The 21,156-nt window shown below is 37.2% G+C and overlaps 1 protein-coding gene across 4 annotated transcripts in view; it reads right to left on the bottom strand.

Moving 5' to 3' along the window:
- NLK (nemo like kinase) overlaps window positions 1-21,156 on the bottom strand; it is a 147,170-nt gene that overhangs the window by 35,372 nt on the left and 90,642 nt on the right. For all 4 annotated transcript variants that reach the window (XR_011071970.1, XR_011071971.1, XM_068531114.1 and 1 more), the window contains exon 3: window positions 16,384-16,439. Coding sequence is in view for 2 of the 4 variants with exons in the window: in XM_068531114.1 (XP_068387215.1) it covers window positions 16,384-16,439 (56 nt within the window). In the remaining 2 variants the exon portion in view is untranslated. The remainder of the gene's footprint in view (window positions 1-16,383; window positions 16,440-21,156) is intronic.

Below are 21,156 nucleotides of genomic sequence, written 5' to 3'. Positions count from 1 at the left end.
GATGTCACTGAGTTCATAGCCCACCAAGGGAGATGGACAATTAAACAAGCAATTACAACAGATTCACTCAAAGATCACAAGTGTTATGGCTGTTAATCTCATAAAGCCCCTTAGGCACTGCTTTGGGATTGAATACGCCAGATTTGCCATCACACAGCCAACAGGAGTTAAGAGAAACAAAGTAGCACAAACAAGAAATATTCTTCTAAAAAGATAAATCTCTAAATTATTAGAATTGCTAAATTCCAATAACTACAGAGATTTAAACCTTTAGTTAAACATGTGAGAAACCATCAAGATTTCTTCAGCTCCTACTGAACTTCTAATTAGATGCACATTCTAATTGGCAATTTGCCTGTATCTATAAAAACACATACATACTTGCCTTAGGTTTCCTAAAATGGTTCACCTTAAGACTTTTTTAAAAACACATGAGAAATAACAAAAATAAAAGCAACTAACACTTATTGAGCTTTCTCTATGTGCCAGGCACTTTCTAAGCACTTTACACAAATTATCTCTATGAGTTCTCACAGCACAAGTGGTAGGTTATTCTAGAGACTACTTGTTCTCTTTTTGAGTTTTAGTCTTTCCTTTTGGAAGGAACTGAATCCGAAGATGTCTAAAGTAACTGCCCAAATCCACACAGGTACTCTTATTAATTTCTTCTAGGATCTGTAGTCTTAGTTCTGTTACTAGTAGGCCACAACCTCAAATAAGAAGCAATCCCGCTGTTTGCTGAAGGATGATCTCAGTTTGGTGAAAAATATTTTTGAGCCTACTATGTGCCACTTTTAACATAGTTCACCTCATTTAATCCTCATAACAACCTGGAACTCCTCCCATGCAACAGATCTAGGCTGGGGGTGAAGGAATGTCAGGTGGACAGGCTAAATAATGATACTCCTTTTGCCAGCAACTGAAAAATAATACAAAGGTTAAAAAAAAAAATCATAGAGGCAAGTTTTTCTACCTTAAACTTTCTTTGCCTCTGTCTCTTTCTACCTCCTGAGTTACTTCCTTCAAGTCTTATTCCTTTCACCCTTTTGTTTCTTTTTCTTTTTAAATTTATTTTTGGCCACTCCGTGTGGTATGTGGGATCTTAATTCCCTGACCAGGTATCAAACCCACGCCCCCTGCATTGGAAGGGTGGAGTCTTAACCACTGGACTGCCAGGGAAGTCCCCTTCCACCCTTCTTAGTCAAATTACAAAGCTAAAATTGACAATTCAATAAACATTTTCCTGTACCTATGAATCATGTATGCTTACTTGCATAGCTTCATATTCCCTATTTTTTTTTAAACAGATAAGGAGAATTTTAAAGATTCACGTGTGCGCACGTCTGTGTACATATAAAGAATTCCCAGCTAACTTTTTGTGTGTGGTGGGGTAGAGGGTTGGGCTAGTAGTCCTTGAGAAGAAAATGGGAAAAAAAGAAAAAAAACTGAACCACAAAAAACTCTGAACTAGAGATTGCTGGAAATATAGGACAGGCTTTGGTGGGAGATCTAAATTGAAAATATAAGTTTATATATTATATTACATTAGATATGGTAAGAAATAAACAAGTCTCTACTTTCTACTAAATGAAATCTGCCACAGATGGGGTATTAATTTCGCTTTTGGTTACAATCTTCTTTTTCTTGCACAAAGTTTTTATTTTTTTATTAAAATTTTTTTCCCATTCTTTCCTTCTTTTATTAAAAAAAATCTGGATTTTGAAATTATGGAAGCATGTCACCATTAATGAGTTATAAATTCAACCTTACTGATATGATGTTCTTTAGAATAATGCACATCAGTGTCAAGAGTTGAGTTGTTAGTGCATAGAGCCCAAATATAATATGCAGGACACCCTGCTAGATTCCCACAAAGGTTGCTGAGGAATAAAATGCGTTCATGGAGAACGGAGGTTGAAGCAGGAAAAAGCAAAAATAAGAAATCTTCTGAGGATCAATCAAAGAAATGAGGTAGGAATGTATTAGAGATACCAGAAAGGCAGAGAAAAGGGAGGAGTGTTTAGGATTAAAAACAGTTTTGTACAGTTTTCTTTGACGCAAAAAAGGATTATGGGCAAGATGACTAGGGAACTAACTAATGTAGATGGATAGAGCCTGGCAGTCAACTACCCCTCAATGTAAGCCTCCCCTGACCTCTTGCTCCAATTAAAACAAATCTGTACTACAATCAATATTTGTTTAACCCACCTTTATGATGCTGCATCTATTTTAGGAAGTAATTTAAGAATGCATGATAATCAGCCTCATGCCAGAAAGCCTGACTACTCCAACTGTCAAGTAATTCTGCAGAAAAAGCTACATAATCACCACAGAAACAAATGCTGACATCAAATTCTGACCTTCAATTATGAGTAAGATGATTGAGTCCTTTTCTGTTTTTAGGAGTCATGATTACTCAGGCAGTCTCAGAGGCTGCAGGACTGGTGCCAACAGCATCTTTGTTTAACCACCATCATTAGCATCAATAAATACTGACTAGGTACCAAGTGGGTGTAAAGAGCATGCTAACTCAATGACAAAACAGAGAAAAAAGATGGATGAATGCAAGGCAACGTTCAAGATATTAGAAGAAGCCTGAGACTGATGTGTAAAAATCAGGTAGAGAAAACAAGAAGGAAGCAAAAAGATTTTAATGTACACAGCCACAGAAACTTGATCAAAAAAGAAAAATAGCTGATATTTATTGAGAGTTTTCTATGTGTCACACTTCCAGCTTAAACTTAATTTGCCTCATCTACCCCTAATTACTCTAAGTAAGTCCTATTAAGATTCCCATTACACAAATAAGCGAAGAGGTTTAGAGAGGTGAAGGAACTAGCCAGAGGTCATAGCTGGTACACAGAGGAGTTGCTGCTAAATCCCAGCTTTTGTTCTTGACCTGTGCTCTGTCTTTCAAAAGATGAAACCTCAAAAAAGGTGAACAAAATAATTCTACTTAAGAAGAGAGCATATTTTTAAAATGAGGAGTTTAACGGGTTTAGGCAGTGTGGTGTAGGCTCTGGAATCAAAGACCAGGTTAGAATCTTGACTCCGTCACTTACTAGCTTGGTAACATTAGGCAAGTTAAATAACTTCTCTGAGTTTGTTTTTACTTCTACAAAAGAGGCACAACGAAAATAAAAAAAAACAAAGAGGCACAACGATACCTACTACACAGGGTTACTGCCGGGTTTAGATGTTGTATGTGAATCACATATAAATGCCTGGCACATAGGGAACAGTGATTACGTGGAAGCTGCTGCTACCATCAGCACCATTGTTATGGGAAGAACACATGTGACTATGTTCTTATCTCCTCCTAACATCCCTCCCCCCCACCCTAAGAAAAAGCCAAAGGAAATAAGTAAAAAAAAAAAAACGAACACACACAAAACAGGCAACCAATTTAAAAAGCTCTTTTAAGGTACTGATCTTAAGAAGAAAGATCAGAATCTCAAAAGGATATCACTGCTGAAAAGGAAAATTATATTCACTTCTTATTAATGGGGTCTCATGTATTAGTTTTCTTGGCACCAAAAAACAGTATGTCCATTCGTGATAGTCACATTCCTTCATAAGAGGACAAAAACCCTTTTCTTAGACCAAGAAAAGTTTTCTACAGGGCACATACTGCGTATTACTTTTGAGAAAGAACGAGGGTTGGTTTTGGACAGATTGGAAACTCAAGGGAGCAATTAAAAGTGTTAATCTCTGTGAGACCTCCACACAGGGGACTCCTGGTTTTGGTAAAGAGCTTCTAGTAACCTGAAGAGTTTCTCAGTCTGAGCTCAGGGTGGTAAAAATTAGCTATCATACTGGTTTCCCCTAACTGATTAGTATTCCACATATCTAAAACAACACACACATGAAACAAAACTCTGCTTGGCTCATGCATATCATATTTCCTTTGGAAAAATGCCACTTCAACCTAATCCTATTATCTACCATCTGGGTTCTCTTGCCACCTCTAAGTGATGTAGCAGTAAGAGGAAAACTGTCAATAAAACACATAATTATTAAACCTATCACCAACAATTCAGTGCTCTTAATTTTTAATAATGACATTCATATATTATACAGAGAGAAAACCAATATAATAAGTAGTACATAAATAAATTGTACTCCGGCTAAAATACAGATTTGTGCTAGTGCACTGTAGGTCTATTAAGTTCCCTGAAGTACTGCTCTCAAATAAATTGAGTTGGTAGCTGGAGACTCAGCTGGTCTATGAAGTGGCTAAGAGCCCCACTGCTTCCCCATATCCTCCAATTAAGGCAGGTCTGATATATTTAGTGGCTTCTGAAACCTCCGGGCATGTAACACATGCCTCCCTGGTGTCCACCAACCTTAAAAAATAGAAATAAAGTCAGAACAGTGGGATAGGACAAAAAGATCAAATAAATAGTCCTACAAGCGTCCCTAAACTCTCATACCTGAATTAAGTATGTCAAGAGGCTAATAATCAGAAGGTTAACCAGTTCAAGAGAATGATAATGGGGTTATTTATGTATGGCTTTGTTGTTATTCATTATTACCCTCTATTAGTTGGGAAGCCTGACAGCATTTCATTCCCACCAGCTGGGAAGTTTTAGAGGTATATTTATTTTGTAATAGAGGTTTAAAGACTAGAGTCTAGCTTTAGACTTTCTTTGGCTTCACCTGAAACACACGTTTCAAAGAGCTGGTGTGAATAAGTTGCTCTGACTATAGTGACTCTCTTCAAAGCAGAGGGAAAAAAATTCCAACTGTAAGCTGGAACTTTAAACAGTTCTTTTAAAACAACCTCAGGATTTGCTAGTACACTAAGGCCAAGGTAATCTTTGTGCAGTCAGGAAGGGACTACTACTAGGAGATGTGACTACTGCTTTAGGGCATAACAAGGGGAGTGGTTCTGGGACTGTAGGTTGAAGGAGGAGATTAGGTCTTATCTTTCTAATTAATAAGAAAGGTTTGGTTAAGGTAATGGAAAAAGAAAAAGTAGTAAGAAAGATATAGTGTGAATGCAGGCTGGATGGAAGGCTTGGAGCTGCTAGCGAGTTGTACATAGAATATATTTTCTGGTAAGAGGAGACCACGTAAGGGAATATGAGGTACTGAGGTTGACAACCCATTCCTCATTAACAGTTCACATCTTATTAAGACAAAAAAATCTTTCTATAATTAGGCTAGGTTTGTTACTGACAGACCATTATGAAAGTCCATTTGTTTGTGATGAGTACTTGTTAATGCCACCTGTTGGTAGTTGGCTTGGCACACTTTGTTTGCATCACAAAGTTCATAGGAGTTCCTATTGTCTTCTAGCTTCACTAAGTTCTACTTCCTCTGTAAGGCCTTCCCTTACTACTTTTATAGCACTTATTAAGTGCCAGGTACTGTTCTAAGTCTATTTAACTATCCCAATTTATTCCTCAAAATAACTTTATGAGGTAGGTACTGTTATTATTTTCATTTTATTAACCAGGAAATTGAGGCACAGAGAGGTTAAGTAACTTGCCCACGAAAACACAGGTTGGACTTCCCTGGTGGTGCAGTGGTTAAGAATCCGCCTGCCAATGCAGGGGACACGGGTTCGAGCCCTGGTCCGGGAAGATCCCACATGCCGCGGAGCAACTAAGCCCATGCGCCACAACTACTGAGCCTGCGCTCTAGAGCCCACGAGCCACAACTACTGAGCCTGCATGCCACAACTGCTGAAGCCTGCAAGCCTAGAGCCCGTGCTCCGCAACAAGAGAAGCCACCGCAATGAGAAGCCTGCGCACCACAACAAAGAGTAGCCCCCACTCGCCACAACTACAGAAAGCCTGTGCGCAGCAACAAAGACCCAATGCAGCCAAAAACCAAAAAAAAAAAAAACCAGAAAACACAGGTAGTAAGAGGCAAAGCTGCGATTCAAATCTAGGTGGTCTGGTTCCAGACTCCATGCTCTTTGCCACTACGATAGATTTTCTATTACCTCAAGCTAGCAGAATGCTGACTAGGTCGGCCCTGAACTGATGATAAAGATTTTGAAATAAACAGAGGATAAGGAGCTTGTTCCCATTTCATGATGTGATAATAAGTCATCAAACTCAAGACTGCTCTTGTCAGGCAGCAGAACTAACTGATGATGAGAGTATGGCAGGCAGAAGGAGTGGAGATGGCACTGATTTTAGAGTGCTGTTGGTTTTTTTTGTTTTTTTTTTTTTAATTTTATAAATTTATTTATTTATATATTTATTTTTAGCTGTGTTGGGTCTTCGTTTCTGTGCGAGGGCTTTCTCTAGTTGCGGTGAACGGGGGCCACTCTTCATCGCGGTGTGCGGGCCTCTCACTATCGCGACCTCTATTGTTGCGGAGCACAGGCTCCAGACCCGCAGGCTCAGTAGTTGTGGCTCACGGGCCCAGTTGCTCCGCGGCATGTGGGATCTTCCCAGACCAGGGCTCGAACCCGTGTCCCCTGCATTGGCAGGCAGATTCTCAACCACTGCGCCACCAGGGAAGCCCTAGAGTGCTGTTATTTAGGCTCCAACATCAAGAACATGTATTGGAGGAGCCACCAAGGCTTTGTAAGGAGAAGAAAGGGAGATACTTGGCGGTCAATTTCCTAATATAACAATCCTCTAAGAATATGTAATGAAGGCCAATTTTCCATATTCCCATGTTCAGGCCTGCCAATCAGTCTATAACTTAATTGTTTGCACCTCTCAGACAAAAGAGAATAAAGCTGACTCATTACCCAGCTTCTACAGTCAGTAAGAACCAGGGGAATTTATAAACTATTATGAATAAATGACTGCTATTGATAAGGGCTATGCAAATATTTCATAAGAAAGCACTGCTATATAAGTACTTTAATAATAGAGAGCTAACCATTCTGGACAGCTCAAGTTGTGCATATATGTGAAAATCTGTGATGTGGTCTTATGTAAAAAAACTACCTATCAGCTTCAAAAACTCTGGCCATCTAGAGTTCCGAACTGCAGCAGCTGACCTGTCTGCTTAACTGAACTGAAGTCTGAGAACACATTTAATGTTTTATGTGCATTCAGCTACTGAGGTTGTGTGAGAAACTATTAATGATGCGTTAAAAGCCTTCAGATAGCAAAATAAGGGTATTTAACTGGTTTAGCTGGGTTGGGAGAAGAAAATGGAGAACCTGCTGTATCAAATTATTTCCTACAGAATGAATATAGACAGAAGGCTCTGAAAACACAATTTTAATCCCTGACTTCAGATATTAAAAACTGGACAATTCTTTCTTCCATTTCATTCTGGACAGAGACCAACACTAAGCCAAATTATAAAAAAGAAATCTTGCAATATTAAATATTTATCAAGTAGAAGCCATCCATGTTGGTCAACAGTTTTACAACTATTTGTTTTAAAGTCTTCATCTTTATGCAATATGAGTTAAAACAAATATGAAAATCAGGTGATTTTTCCAGAAGGACATGGTGAATTTTTGGTTTAATAAACTATAGTATGTCTGATTCCTGAAGCCACAGATTCTCTTACATGAAAAGTCCAAGAATGACAGTTAAAATATTCTTAAACTCACATTAAGCACTAATTCTGAAATCCTGCCATTCCTGTTGGAAAGAAAAATCTCACAACCATAAGTATGGGAGACAACAGTATCCTTTTCCTCACATTTTTTTCTTCCAAAATCAGGTCCACAGAGGAGGGAAATTTCAACCTTGATCTCAGATATATAACTGCCTCTGAAATAAAAACGAGGGCATTAAATAGCATGGATAATGAAAATCTGGTTTATGGGTATTGTTGATTTCAAACAATGCTTTCCACGTGAAAGAAAAACAGCAATGCATCACAGAGAAAACTGCTTTCTCTGGTAACAAATGGTCAGCCCTAAATCTCATCATCTTCTTTGCAACAAAAACCATGGGCGTCTTTGCAACCAGAAGAAAATTGGTGTGTGCTTCAATTAGAATCACTGACCTTTTCTGAAGCATGCCGGTGCTTCTCTATAGAAATCAATGGAATAAAAGGTCACGGTGTTAAAATGTTTGAATATAACAATCTCTTTCCCAGACTGAGGCAAATTCCCCTTCTTTTTAAGGTAACTAATTTGTTGTATAGAATATCAAAAATCAAAAAATTAAAACTACCTTTAATTTGCGATGTAAAATTGACTAAAAAAAGAAAAAGAAGTCTAGTCTACCACCGGAAAAAAAGAAAAAAACCCTGGAAAGTTGTCATTCTACATCCCCTGTCATGGCCCAGAAAATTCTGTTGGCTGAGTCCTTGTCACTAAGGCTATAACCACAAATGCAATGAAACAGAAAAAGCATCCTAGAATATATTATGTTATTTCAAACCTCAGCTCTTTTCTTCCCAAAGTACCCTAGAGAAGGCAAACGCAAGCTTCTGTGTCTGTCAAATGTAGGTGGTAGAGCCTGGGATTACTAATCTTCCATCATCACAGCCCTCCAAAGCAAATAAATGCACGTGTACACAAACCCAGACATTAAGAGCCAAGGAACAGGATTTCCCTGGTGGCTGCAGCGGTTAAGAATCTGCCTGCTAATGCAGGGGACATGGGTTCAAGCCCTGGTCCGGGAAGATCCCACATGCCATGGAGCAACGAAGCCTGTGTACCACAGCTACTGAGCCTGCGCTCTAGAGCCCGCGAGCCACAACTACTGAGCCCGCATGCTACAGCTACTGAAGCCCGCACTCCTAGAGCCCGTGCTCTGCAACAAAGACAAGCCACTGCAATGAGAAGACCTCGCACGGAAACGAAGAGTAGCCCCTGCTCGCTGCAACTAGAGAAAGCCCGCAAGCAGCAACGAAGACCCAACACAGCCAAAAATTAATGGAAAAAAAAAAAAAAAAAAGAGCTGATAAGTAGAGAAGGAGTAAGCTGCCTTCTTCTCTCCCACCCTTTCCAGGCTATGGTTGGTCCCACTGCTATGCTCAAAAACCTCTTAAAAAATATACAACAGAAGCTAATTCCACATTCCACATTCTCTCATCCTTGTCTTTTCTAGCAGCCCATACAACAATCCTGATTTTAGCTACATGACACAAAAAGCTAGTTTACATTTACGTATTCAAAGTCTCCCAGGTGGTCACTGGTAACTTCAACATTCATACTGAGAATCATTCCAGTGCTTCAGTCTAGTAGATCCCAACCCCGAGGCCACATTAAGTTCACTGGAGGGAAGTTTAAAAAAAAAACTGATGCCTAGGATCCAACTCAAACCAATTAAATCAGAATCTCTGGTGTTCAACATTGCTAATTATTAGAGAAATGCAAATCAAAACTACCATGAGGCACCACCTCACACTGGTCAGAATGACCATAATTAAAAAGTCTACAAATAGCAAATGCTGGAGAGGGTGTGGAGAAAAGGGAACCCTCCTATTCTGCTGGTGGGAATGTAAGCTGGGGCACCTACTATGGAGAACAGTATGGAGGTTCCTTAAAAAACTAAAAATACAGTTGCCATATGATCCAGCAATCCCACTCTCCCACTCCTGGACACATATCCCGACAAAACTATAATTCAAAAAGATACACGCACCCCTCCCCCATGTTCACAGCAGCACTATTTACAATAGCCGAGACATGGAAACAACCTAAATATTTGGCCATCGACAGATGAATGGATAAAGAAGATGTGGTATACACACACACACACACACACACACACACACACACACAACGGACTATTACTCAGCCATGAAAAAGAATGAAATAATGCCATCTGCAGCTACATGAATAGACCTAGAGATTACTGTACTAGAAGTAAGTCCAAAAGAGAAAGACAAATACCATATGATATCACTTAACATGTGGAACCTAAAATATGACACAAATGAACTTATCTACGAAAAAGAAATAGACCCACAGATAGAGAACACACTTGTGGTTGCCAAGGGAAAGTGGGGTGAGGGAGGGCTGTATTGGGAGTTTGGGACTAGCAAATGTAAACTATTCTGTATAAAATGGATAAACAACAAGGTCCTACTGTACAGCACAGGGAACTATATTCAATATCCTGTAATGAATCATAATGGAAAAGATTATGAAAAAGAATATATATATACGTGTGTGTGTGTGTGTATATATATCTCTGGGATGCAGGGTCTGTTCATTTCTTTTCTTTTTTTTTTTTTTTAAAGTTCCCTAGGTGAATGTGATGTGCGGCCAGGGTAGAGATTCTCTACCCCTCAGTTTCTCAACCACCTGAACTCTAAAGACTTTCATTATTATTCTACTTCATCCACTTCAAAGCGTGGCTTTAGATCTTGAAGCTACTACAACTTGTTCTTCCTTTCTTAGAATAATCTCCATATTCAAACCACACGACTACTCCTGCTGAGCCTGCTATTTGCTGTCATCCCAACATCTGTCTTTGGATCTTGCCTCTCCCCTTTCTCAGAGTACGCCAAGTCCTCTTCTGATTTCAATTACTTCTCTACCGACGTGGCCAGCCATTCTGTAATGTTCTAAGCAGCCCCTCAGATTTCTTCATTTCCTTGTCTTGCCTCTGTAAATACCCAACCAGTCATCAACTCGACAACCTAGGCTGTTGAGTACATGGCTAAAGAAGTCCCAATCAATTGCCAAAAATCCTTCTGTCCTTTCACTATATTGGGCACAGTAGTCACTGCCTCTCAGCTCCAAAAGTCAGGTCCTTGTTAAGGTATTTTTAATTAAAAAAATTTTTTTGGTAAAATATACATAATAAAAATTACCATTTTAACCAATTTTACGCGCACCACTCAGTGGCATTAAGCACAATCACAATGTTATGCAACTATCACCACTATCCAATTCTAGAACTTTCTCATCACCCAAACAGAAATTCTTTGTTAAGTTTATAAAGTACGCTTCCAATTCCGTCATTCCTCACCACAAAAATCTTTCATTGGGCCCTAAAATGCCTACTGAATAAAGATGAATTTCCTTAGTTCAACATTCAAGGCTCTCCATGACTTGGCCCTAACTAGCTTAATTTCTCATTATTCGTGCATTCTGAACTCTAGCCATTCCCTAAAAGATGCTAATACTTACTCCCTCCATTTGGAATATCCACCCTCCTCAATGTTACCCATCCAAATCCTTCTCATCCTTCCATACTCAACTGAAATGTCTTTTCCTCCACGAAGTCTTGTGTTTTCTTTTGAAGTCCCACATCACCTGTCTATATTCTTTTGGCACATTCTACCATATATAATAGTTTCTTCTTTACATCTTATCTCACCCCACAGACTTGAGGGAAACATTGTTCTTGAGAGAAAACATTAACAGGCATCAGTGGGTTAAGAGCACTCTTGGCCCACTGGACCAGTCAACACGGGTTCAAATCCCAGCTCTATCATTTTTAAGTGACCTTGATCAAGTTATCTGCCTCTCTGAGCTACAGTTTCTTCATCTTTAAAATGGAGTTAAAGGTATTTAGAACAACGCCTGACACACTAAATTTTAAAAAAGTAAAGAGCCAAAGAGTCAGTAGATACTAAGGTGGTTAAAGTCAGGAATTTTGCTGTTCTTGGACTGTTCTGCTAACTTTTCCTTGGTTTTGCCTTTCCTTGTCTCTCTGTCCTAGGCTTCAGGGCCAAGGAGCCAGAATTGGTGACAGTGGGTAAGTGAAAGTTTTTGTTTTAAATCATCAAATGCTTTTCAAGTAATCAGCTTGGAAACTCAAATGGGAAAGAGTGAAAAATCAGATCCTCAACGCTCTCAGGATGTGTAGATTTTTTTTTCTATCACTATACTTTCCAACCTATAATTATTGTTTACATGATTGTATCCCCCACTAGATTACAAACTTGAAAGGCAGAGACTATCTTATTTATGTAGCACCTACTATATGTTAGGTACTGTTCTAAGCGCTGGGAATACAACAGTGAGCAAAACAGAAAAAAATTCCTGGTTCTAGGAACATAGTTGATGCTTATGCTTATTGAATAAATGAAGAGGAAATTCTAACAATATGGGAATCTTCAAAACTCCTATAATGTAGATTTCTGGTCCTTGCTGGTACTGTTGTTGCAGAAAGAGTGTACTTATATATGCATATACACATTTTATTTTGTTTGTTCTTAGCTTTTCACTGGCTCCTAAGATTCCCTGAGGGTTATAGAGCTGTTTCATAGCACTAGGGAATTACATATTGTGTATATAAAATATAGTATACTAACACTATCAATTAAACTACTGCATCTGGGAGTAGTTTAAGTGATAGTATTACATTATTGCCTACCAAGGACTTTAACTGGCTGAACTGGATGTGTAGGTTCCCTCGCTGCCTTTACGACAAGAAATTCCTGTTTAAACATTGCCTGCACAAGCCAAACCTATTAATTCAAATGGGGACATTTCTGAAAGTGAAAGGAGAAACTTATTTAGTATTTATACCAGGATATCAGGTAAAATCCAGGAGTCCTGGCAAACTGGGACACATAGTCATCCCGTTAGACTTCTTGTTTCCAGTGGTTTTAGGCTGTAATTGTTTCTAGCACAGAAGACCTGTACCATCCATATTTTTCTCCATAAAATGCTAAGATTGTGTTTCTCAAGTTAAAAAGAAGCTTTTCCCAAAGCAAGCCAAATTTTAATTTCTAATCCAGTCGGCATCTAGTACTTTCTGGGAAGGGGCCTGTTTATGTTACAGAGTCCAGAATCCTGATGGAAGCATGATAAGTAATGTTTTCCAATCAAACAATTAGAAACTTGTTTCTCTTGGATGAAATTTCAGTAGGCTCAAAGTAATTGAATGCCAAACTGCTTTCATACACATTTCCAAATAGGAACTCAAAGTGCAAGATGAATAATGTAATCCTTTAACAAGCTGAAAGCTCAATTCAGAAAAAATATAATCTTTCTTAATTATTAAAGAATATATTTTCTAGGTGTATATATTAGATTTTAAAACTATGAAAACACAAAAGCTAAAAGATACAGAGGTCATAGTAGAATTTATTGCTCTTTCCATACCTGACTCATCTGTTGAACCCTGTAGGAAGATTTGTAAACAGTTATAATCATTGTCTTTTTAAAAGTTGCTTAAGGAGGTATCTAAAGATGCATGGTCTTTCAAAACCCAAGCTAAATCTTTGGTGGGCACTGATATAATCATTTTTATTACAGTTTTAGGGAAAAACATATGATTAACTGTGTGATACCCATGTTGACACTTATTGTGATTGTGACACCTGATTAGATCAAAATGTTCATAGACCTCAGATTTTCGAAAATGATATTAACTATTCAATTAGTTTTAAAAAGACCTGGTTTAAAATACTATTTGCGAAAACTTACATATGCAATATAACATCCCAATTTTCTAGTCTTAGAAAAAAGTGTAATGATATGGTACTTTATGTTCAATGGAAGATTACTAAAGATTATTTCTTTCCCTTTACAACTTAAATAATATGATATATATTTTTGACTCTATAAACTGACTCCTTTATCGACTAAATATTAGAACATCCATTAGATGAATAGCAATATGTGTACACAGAACTTACCTAAAACAAGAGCCTCAAACAGTCCTCAAAAATAGTTTCTTCAAAGCACAATTCCAAGATCATATATTTAAAATTCAAAATATTATCCATTCTAAAATCCTCCAACTTGAAAAAAGCACTGTCTAAAACCATGTGTAATGTGTATGCCATGATTCTGAGATACTATAGAGGGAGCTGCTGGCACAGAGGGATAATATATTAAGTTGAAATCAAACAGTAACTTGGGATCCTATTAATCCTCAATATTTTTGTGTTGTAGGTAGTAAGTTTTCTTATTTTTCAGAGGGAAACTGAGGGGAAAACTTTTTTTTGCTTTGACTACAACAAATTTATTTGTATTAAAAAGCACAGGACACAGAAAACTTTCTATTTAGAATATTAGAAGAATCAGGCAGAGCATATATGTAATAACTAAGGCATTTCTTAACGTTTCCATTTAATAGCTGTTCTAAAACACAAAATTTTAGTATTTTGTTTCCCAAGCTAAACCATGCCTTCCTAAAAAGTCTTTATAATCCTGTAGCAGCTATAGGTTTAATTCTTTTTTATGTTAACAGGATTTGGTGCTTTCCAAATGGCACCACCACTGGAAAACACCTTTTTTCTGTGTATCATTCTACATATAGCTAAAAATTATACAACAGAAATAAAGAATATTGAGGTTTAGGTTTGAAGGTTTTTCCATCTGTAGCCAGCTAATTACTGTGAAAGCACAGGTGTCAATCTTTTAACCTGAAGGTAAATAATTAAATAAAAAAGTAAAACATTTAAGTAAATGGTGTACTAGGGGTTCCATGAATATTTTATGACAAAGGCTTTTAATTTAAACATTCATGAACAATTTTAGGGAAAGAATTTCATAGAAACATTCTGCTAGCTAATGAAATGGGCTGAAATCAGCTACCAACCACTCATGGTTTTAAACCATAACTATGCTAAAATTTCCTCTGCTTTGCAAGTATTTGAAATAATAATGAATCCAGGATCTCCCAGACTCAAATTATGGCCTATAATAATAAGCAATTGAGAACTCCTAGCTTATAAAAGCACACACAGGGTTTTTAAAGGAATGACAAACCCAAGTACAAAAAATTAATGCCTGATGTAAACAATTCATGCTTGAACTATAAGATAAGACAGACATGGATATAATGAATTAGCTAAGTTCAGTGAAGAAAATCTAAAAATATCTGACATTCATTTAAAATACTCATATTCACCAATTATCTTATATGAAAACATTCATTCCCCACAGATGGTCTAAGCATAGTAAAGGGTTAATTCAGCAGATCTGGGTTGCCCCAAACCTACACATTCCAAAAGTCTTTAGGACTGGCCCCCAACTGGCTCCTGGGAAATAGCCTCTGAACTCTTGCAATATCCTGCCTCATATGAATGTCTTAGTATACATGATGCTTTGGCCATACCAGATGGCTTACGCTAACAATGTGATTTATGGTGAACACCTGTTTTTGTTCACCTGGGGCCCTGGGCCAGCTGTATTAGTTCAACCTCTGGGTGAGGAGAAGGGAGGAGGGCTGAAGACTGAGTTGCTAAGGTCAGTCCCTAAGGCTCACTGACCTCCAATAAAAACTCTGGACACCAAGGCTCAGGTGAGCTGCCCTGGTCAATAACATTTACCTGTGTTGTCATACACCGTTGTTGTGAGAATTAAACTCTATCTGTGCAATTCCACTGGGAGAGGACAACTGGAACTTTGTGTCTGGTTTCTCTTGGACTCTGCCTTATGTACCTTTTTCCTTTGCTGATTTTAATCTATATCCTTTTGTTGTAATAAACTGTAACCATGAGTAGAACAGCTTTCCTGGGTCCTTGAGTCCTTTCACTGAATCATCAACCGTGAGGGTGATCTTGGGGACCCCTGACATACCTGTAAATCCAGTAAAATTATTATTTAATAGAGAAAATTTCTTAATTTCCAAAGAGGCAGAAACAGTATTACACACTCAGAGGAATGCCTTCTAGTATGTGGATGCCCTTCCCACCAACAAAAAGGATAAAGAAGGTGGCTCCTGGCCAGGTGTAGAAAGTTGCTTCTGCTGAATGAAACAAGTACTGCCCCCATCCTACCAGCTTCCTTCTTTTCTTCAGTGAGGAGCCAGGTAAACTTCAGGAAGTCTAAGAAATGGAATCCTTAATGTTCTCACCTCAGTTGCTACCACTGACCTATAGCTGAGGAGAAAAGAACTTTCTCAATCCTTCTTTCCTTAGATTAATTTTATACTTTTAAAAAAAGGGTGTGTCAGAACCATCTGGCCTGGCCCAAGATCTCATTTTTGTATACCAAGAGGTATACAAAGACTCTTATCAGCCAGGAGCTGGTCAAGGGCCAGTCTCTTCTTTGGAATGTACAGGGGTGGAGCACCCCAAGTCCACTGAGTTAACCCTTTACTGCACAAAGGGATTAGTTCCACAAAGGACTGGTGGGATAAAATATCACCAAGAATTATAGTATTCAAGAGCTCTCTTTAATTTTCACCTTACCCCAAGAGGTGGATAAAAGGGCAGTATTACCTTCTTAACTGATTGGCAGTTGTTGTATAGTGGTAAGAGCACTTTATTGAGTTCTACTACAACACAGCTGCCTCAGTGGTTTCACCAGCAAAATGGGAATAGCAATACCTATCTCACAAGGCTGTGGGGATTAAATGAAATATCTGTTCAGAAGTCTTGTTTTGTGGTATCACCACTCAGGATATATTGATAATGTTGTGCTCTGTCAGATACTTGGGATTTCAAAATTACCTGGTTCCAGGTACTCAACCACTTCTGCAAGGATGAGATTTAATACACTTCAAGGCATGAACCCCAGAAGGTGCTAGAAGAACAAATTAATAAAAAATTGCTCCCTTCTTTCACATTCCCTGGTTAGGATACATTTCTTCAAAATAGTCAATGTGTGGAGGTTGGAGTATGTCAAGGGCGGAGAGTACCTGGGAAAAGGAAAAAAAAAAAAAAAAAAAGCCAAATTTAGAGAAACAAAAAAGAAACAAAATATGACATAAATACAAAAAGACACTATTAACTCATTAATGATTTTAGGCTTGGTTACAACTGAACACTGAGATCAACTAAATTTATCAATCAAGAAACATGGTCCAAAACATTAAGACAGGTTTCGTAAAATCACTATCAAGGACAATTTTACTTACGCCAATATGAGAGAGGCAACTGGGTTATACTACATGCTACCAGAACCCCTGCACAGGAGAGCGCTGGAAAGAAATGCCCGATTTTTAATAATCAGTGTTGCTCTAAGAGCATGAGGAGCCATATCTACCATTCATTCCTTTACTCCTCTCTTCAAAAAATGTTTACTAAGTGCATTCTATCTGGCAGGTACTGTGGGAGGCTCTCGGGTAAAGCTGATGAATAAAACTGATAATCATCCCTGTTCTGGAGACCACGGGAGAGGAAGGCATTAAACAAATAGTTACACAAAAATATAATTGTGACATTTATTATTATGAAGGGAAAAAGTAAAGAGGAGTGGGAGAAAGAGTTTCCCTGAAGCAAAACTACTCTAAGAGTTGAAGGGTGAATAGGTGTTGGTCAGGCAATGTAAAGGCACTGAGGCAAGAAAGAACCAGGCAGATTCTAGAAACAGAAATGCCAGTGCTTATGGAACATAGTGGGTGGGAAGAAAATAGACTGGGATAAAACAGAAGAGAAAGGCAGGGTTATATCACACAAAGTCTCTTTAAATTATGGTAAGTGTTTTGGATCTTATTCCAAGTACAAAAAAAGAAGTCACTAGGGTAGGAAAAAAAGACTTTAAGGCATCTGAAATTCAAGTCCTTTATAAAAGCTGCACGCTACCAATGTAACTTCTGCCATCGAAACACAACAAATAGGCCTTCTTTCCCTACCAGCTGTTTATCTACTCTTTTAAGCCCCATCTATGTATGATGTCACACCTAAGAATCTGAATCTATCTTGCTAATGAGAAATACCAGGCTCAAAGGATATAGAAGAAATTATTTAACAGGAAATAAACTGTGTAGCACAAGTTCAAATTTTCTGATCTTTAGCTTAGTTTTTTAAGAAAAAAATTTTTTTAGTATGGAGAATTTCAAACATATAAAAGTGGGCAGAATAGTATAAAGAATACACATGTAATCAAGACCTGGCCTTAGTAGTTATCTACACATGACCATTCTTGCTTCATCTATGCCCTCCACTCTCCCTATATAATTTTGAAGAAAATACAAGACTTATTTCGGCTATACATCAGTAAATATCTCTAAAAGATAAAAACTTTAAAAAAGTACAATCATCAAATCTGAAAATGTACTGTTTTTCAATACCATCAAATATTCAGTGCTCAAATTTCTAGTTTTCTTATTTTTTTAAAAAAAGTTTGTTAATCTAAATCAGCAGCTGAAGAAGATTTACATATTATGGTTGATTTATGTCTTTCAAGTTTTACCTACAGATTTCTCCTCCATTTCTTTCTCTTTTCCCCTCGCAATTTATGTATGGAAGGAACCTTGTTCATTTTAAAGGTTATTCTTTTTCAAGCCAAAAGTTTGTCACTTTAAAATTTTTAATTAAACTAAAACCTCCTGTATTGAAAAAGCCTTCACTCACTTTAAAACCAGTTAAATATAAAGGTTTTAAAATAGTTTAGATGTTTTATAAAGAATATCTATATTTCCTTTCTGAATTAAAATGTTTATACGTAGACTCCTCATATAAATGGAAAATAACAGATTTTCCAGTTCCTTCAAAGAATAATTTTTATCATATGAAAGATAAATTATTTCATTTCTATATTTTTAAAAACCTATAATTAGCTAGTGTCACAAATTCACATAAATTCATTTCTCATTATGTGATAGAAAAAATTTTAACATGAATATTTGATGCTTGTGGAAGGCAGTTAAAAATTAATGTTTTACTTGACATCTTTTGGACTCTAAGCTCTGTATCTGAACAACATACATCCTGTCTTGGGGGAAAACAGAATGCAATGAGTGACAGCGTCCATTAGACAAAGCTATTTTACACTTCAAATCTATCTGCTATAATTAGAGGTTATCTAAAGGAAAGTGACAACCATATATTTTAAACCTTGATAGAGAAGAATGAGGCTTTCTTACTCCAAATTTGATGAGGCTTTTTGTAGAAAAGCCATATAAAACAGTGTTGGACATTTGCACCAAAGCATTTAGCTGTGATTCTTAGCTTCGAGGGTACAATATTTTAAACTCTGCCTGGAATTTTTGAAATGGCTGTTGTCTTATACTCCTGTTCTTTCTACCACCTCAAAATGTTTATCGGATGATGGCATTCCACAGTGTTTCTAGGTGGCAAAAACAGTGCTTAGACCATTAGAGATGATCCATGAGTCTCAGAAGTGGTGTAAGTGAGGAAGTGAGAAGGAATAAGTAGCAGAGTTTCAAACTCCAGACTTCATGCCTGACTCACTATTTAAAAAGCCCAAGTCCTTCTATAACCCCTCTAATTATCTGTGGGAATAAAGTACGTGAGATTAGCCTTATGATGTAAATAGGAGGACCCTTGTAAAGACTTTGACTTGTAAAGAGTCGAAGTATCCCAAAATACCACAGACTCGTCAGAGGATCTCAAATACAAAAAAAAGCAAGCAGACTTGTTTAATTAAAAAATGAACTAAAGCTACATCCTTAAATAATGGTCATTACCAGTGTCTCAGCATACTTCTCAAATCTTTTAAGCGTTGGACAAAAGCTCATTGCGGTAGCTGCTTTTTAGAATTTTAACCCCTGTGATGTTAGAAGATTCACTATCAATTGGTTACATGATGAGTTAATGGCTTAGTGTTTTTTTTTTAGTTAATCCTTTGTCACTAAAACAATTGCTGTGAATAATCGCAATCCTAAATGTAAAGGCTAAAAATTTAACTGTTTGTAGAGTGCATTCTCATATTTAAGCAAAGGCGCTCCCACCTCCCCATTCTCTCACCACCACCCCCACCCGGAATAGATTTCAAGTTCTTTAAGGTAGCGACTATTACTACTTTTTATAGAGTTGTAAGATATAATAAAGTATACAAATCCTAAGTGTATAATCTGATTAATTTTTACATACAAAGTGTATAACATGATAAATATTTACTCCACGGTTAAAATCTAGATCAAGAAATTAAGGATTTCAGGGCCCCCCCTTGCTCCTTTCCAGTCAAAACCCATCTCTGCTCAGAGATTACGATTATTCTCATTTCCATCACCATAGACTCCTTTTGCCTGTCCTTGAACTTTATACAAATTGAATCATAATGAGTGAAGACCTTTGTATACGGCTTCTTTCATTTACTGTTATGCCTGTGAGATACACCCATGTGTGGATCCTCATTCTTTTTATTGATGTGTAGTATACCATTATATGAACTAACACAGTGTATTTATCCAGAGTACTGCTGGCAAACTTTTGGGTTGTTTCCAAATGGTATCATGAATAAAGTTTCTATGAACATTTTTGTACATGTCCTTTAGTAGATATTTGCAGTCATTTGTCTTGAGTATACCAAAGAGTGCACGTGCTGGGTCCTCGGGCAGGTGTATATTTAGCTTTAGCAGAAACTGCCAGGTTTCCTAAGTGGTTTTACGAATTTACATTCTCACCAGCAATGATGGGTTTCAGCTGATTCACATCCTTGTCAACACTGGGTATTGTCAGTCTTTTATTTAAGCCATTCTGGTGAGTATGCAGTAGTATCTCACTAGTCTTAATTTACATTTCTCTGATGACTAATGACTCTGAGCACTTTGTCATATGCTTATTAGCCATTTGGTTATCCTTTTATGTGAAATTCTTGATTAAGTCTTTTCCTGATGGGCAAAAATTCTTGATTTGTAGAAGCTCTTTATAAGATATATGATGTTTAGATACAGAATTTACAGTCTGAAAAATGTCAAGTAAAATCTTTATTTCTAATGGTCTTCCTCAAATGCTAAATATTTATTTTAAAACTTGTTCTATCACATAATATATTCTGGAAACAAGTTTTTTGTTGGATAATGCCTGAGGTCTGTCTTTTCATTCTCTTAAACTTCTGATGAGCATTAATTTTTAATGTTAATGGTGTCCTGTTTAACACTTTTTAAAAAAAAAGGTCAATGCTTTACTTGTCTAGTTAAGAAATCTTTGCTTATTTCAAAGTCATGAAGACATTTTCCTATGTTTTATTCCAGAAGTTTTGTTATTTTACTTTTCATATTTAAGTCTATGATCCATTTTGAATTAATTTATGTATATGTCATGAAGTAGATATTTTTCATATGGATATCTAATTGATTCCTGTTTACTTATTTGTTTTTAAAAGTCTTTATTGAATTTGTTACAATATTGCTTCTGTTTCATGTTTTGGTTTTTTGGGCACAAGGCATGCGGGATCTTACCTCCCCAACCAGGGATCGAACCCGCACCCCCTACATCGGAAGGCGAAGTCTTAACCACTGGACTGCCAGGAAAGTCCCTGATTCCTGTTTATTGAAATGGCTATCCATTTCCCTCTGGATTGCAGTGGCACCTGTCTTGTAAATCAGGTGGACAAGTATGTGTATGTCAGTTTATAGACTCTCTATTCTGTTCCATTAATCTACTTTTCTGTCCTTGTGCTGCCTTGATTATTATAGCTTCATATGTTTCAAGTGTGAATCTCCTACT

Source organism: Eschrichtius robustus, chromosome 20, assembly GCF_028021215.1.
Source record: "Eschrichtius robustus isolate mEscRob2 chromosome 20, mEscRob2.pri, whole genome shotgun sequence".
In the NCBI taxonomy this organism is placed as follows: Eukaryota; Metazoa; Chordata; class Mammalia; order Artiodactyla; family Eschrichtiidae; genus Eschrichtius; species Eschrichtius robustus.
The sequence above is the reverse complement of the archived record's forward strand: the minus strand, read 5'-3'. Positions and strand labels throughout refer to the sequence as shown.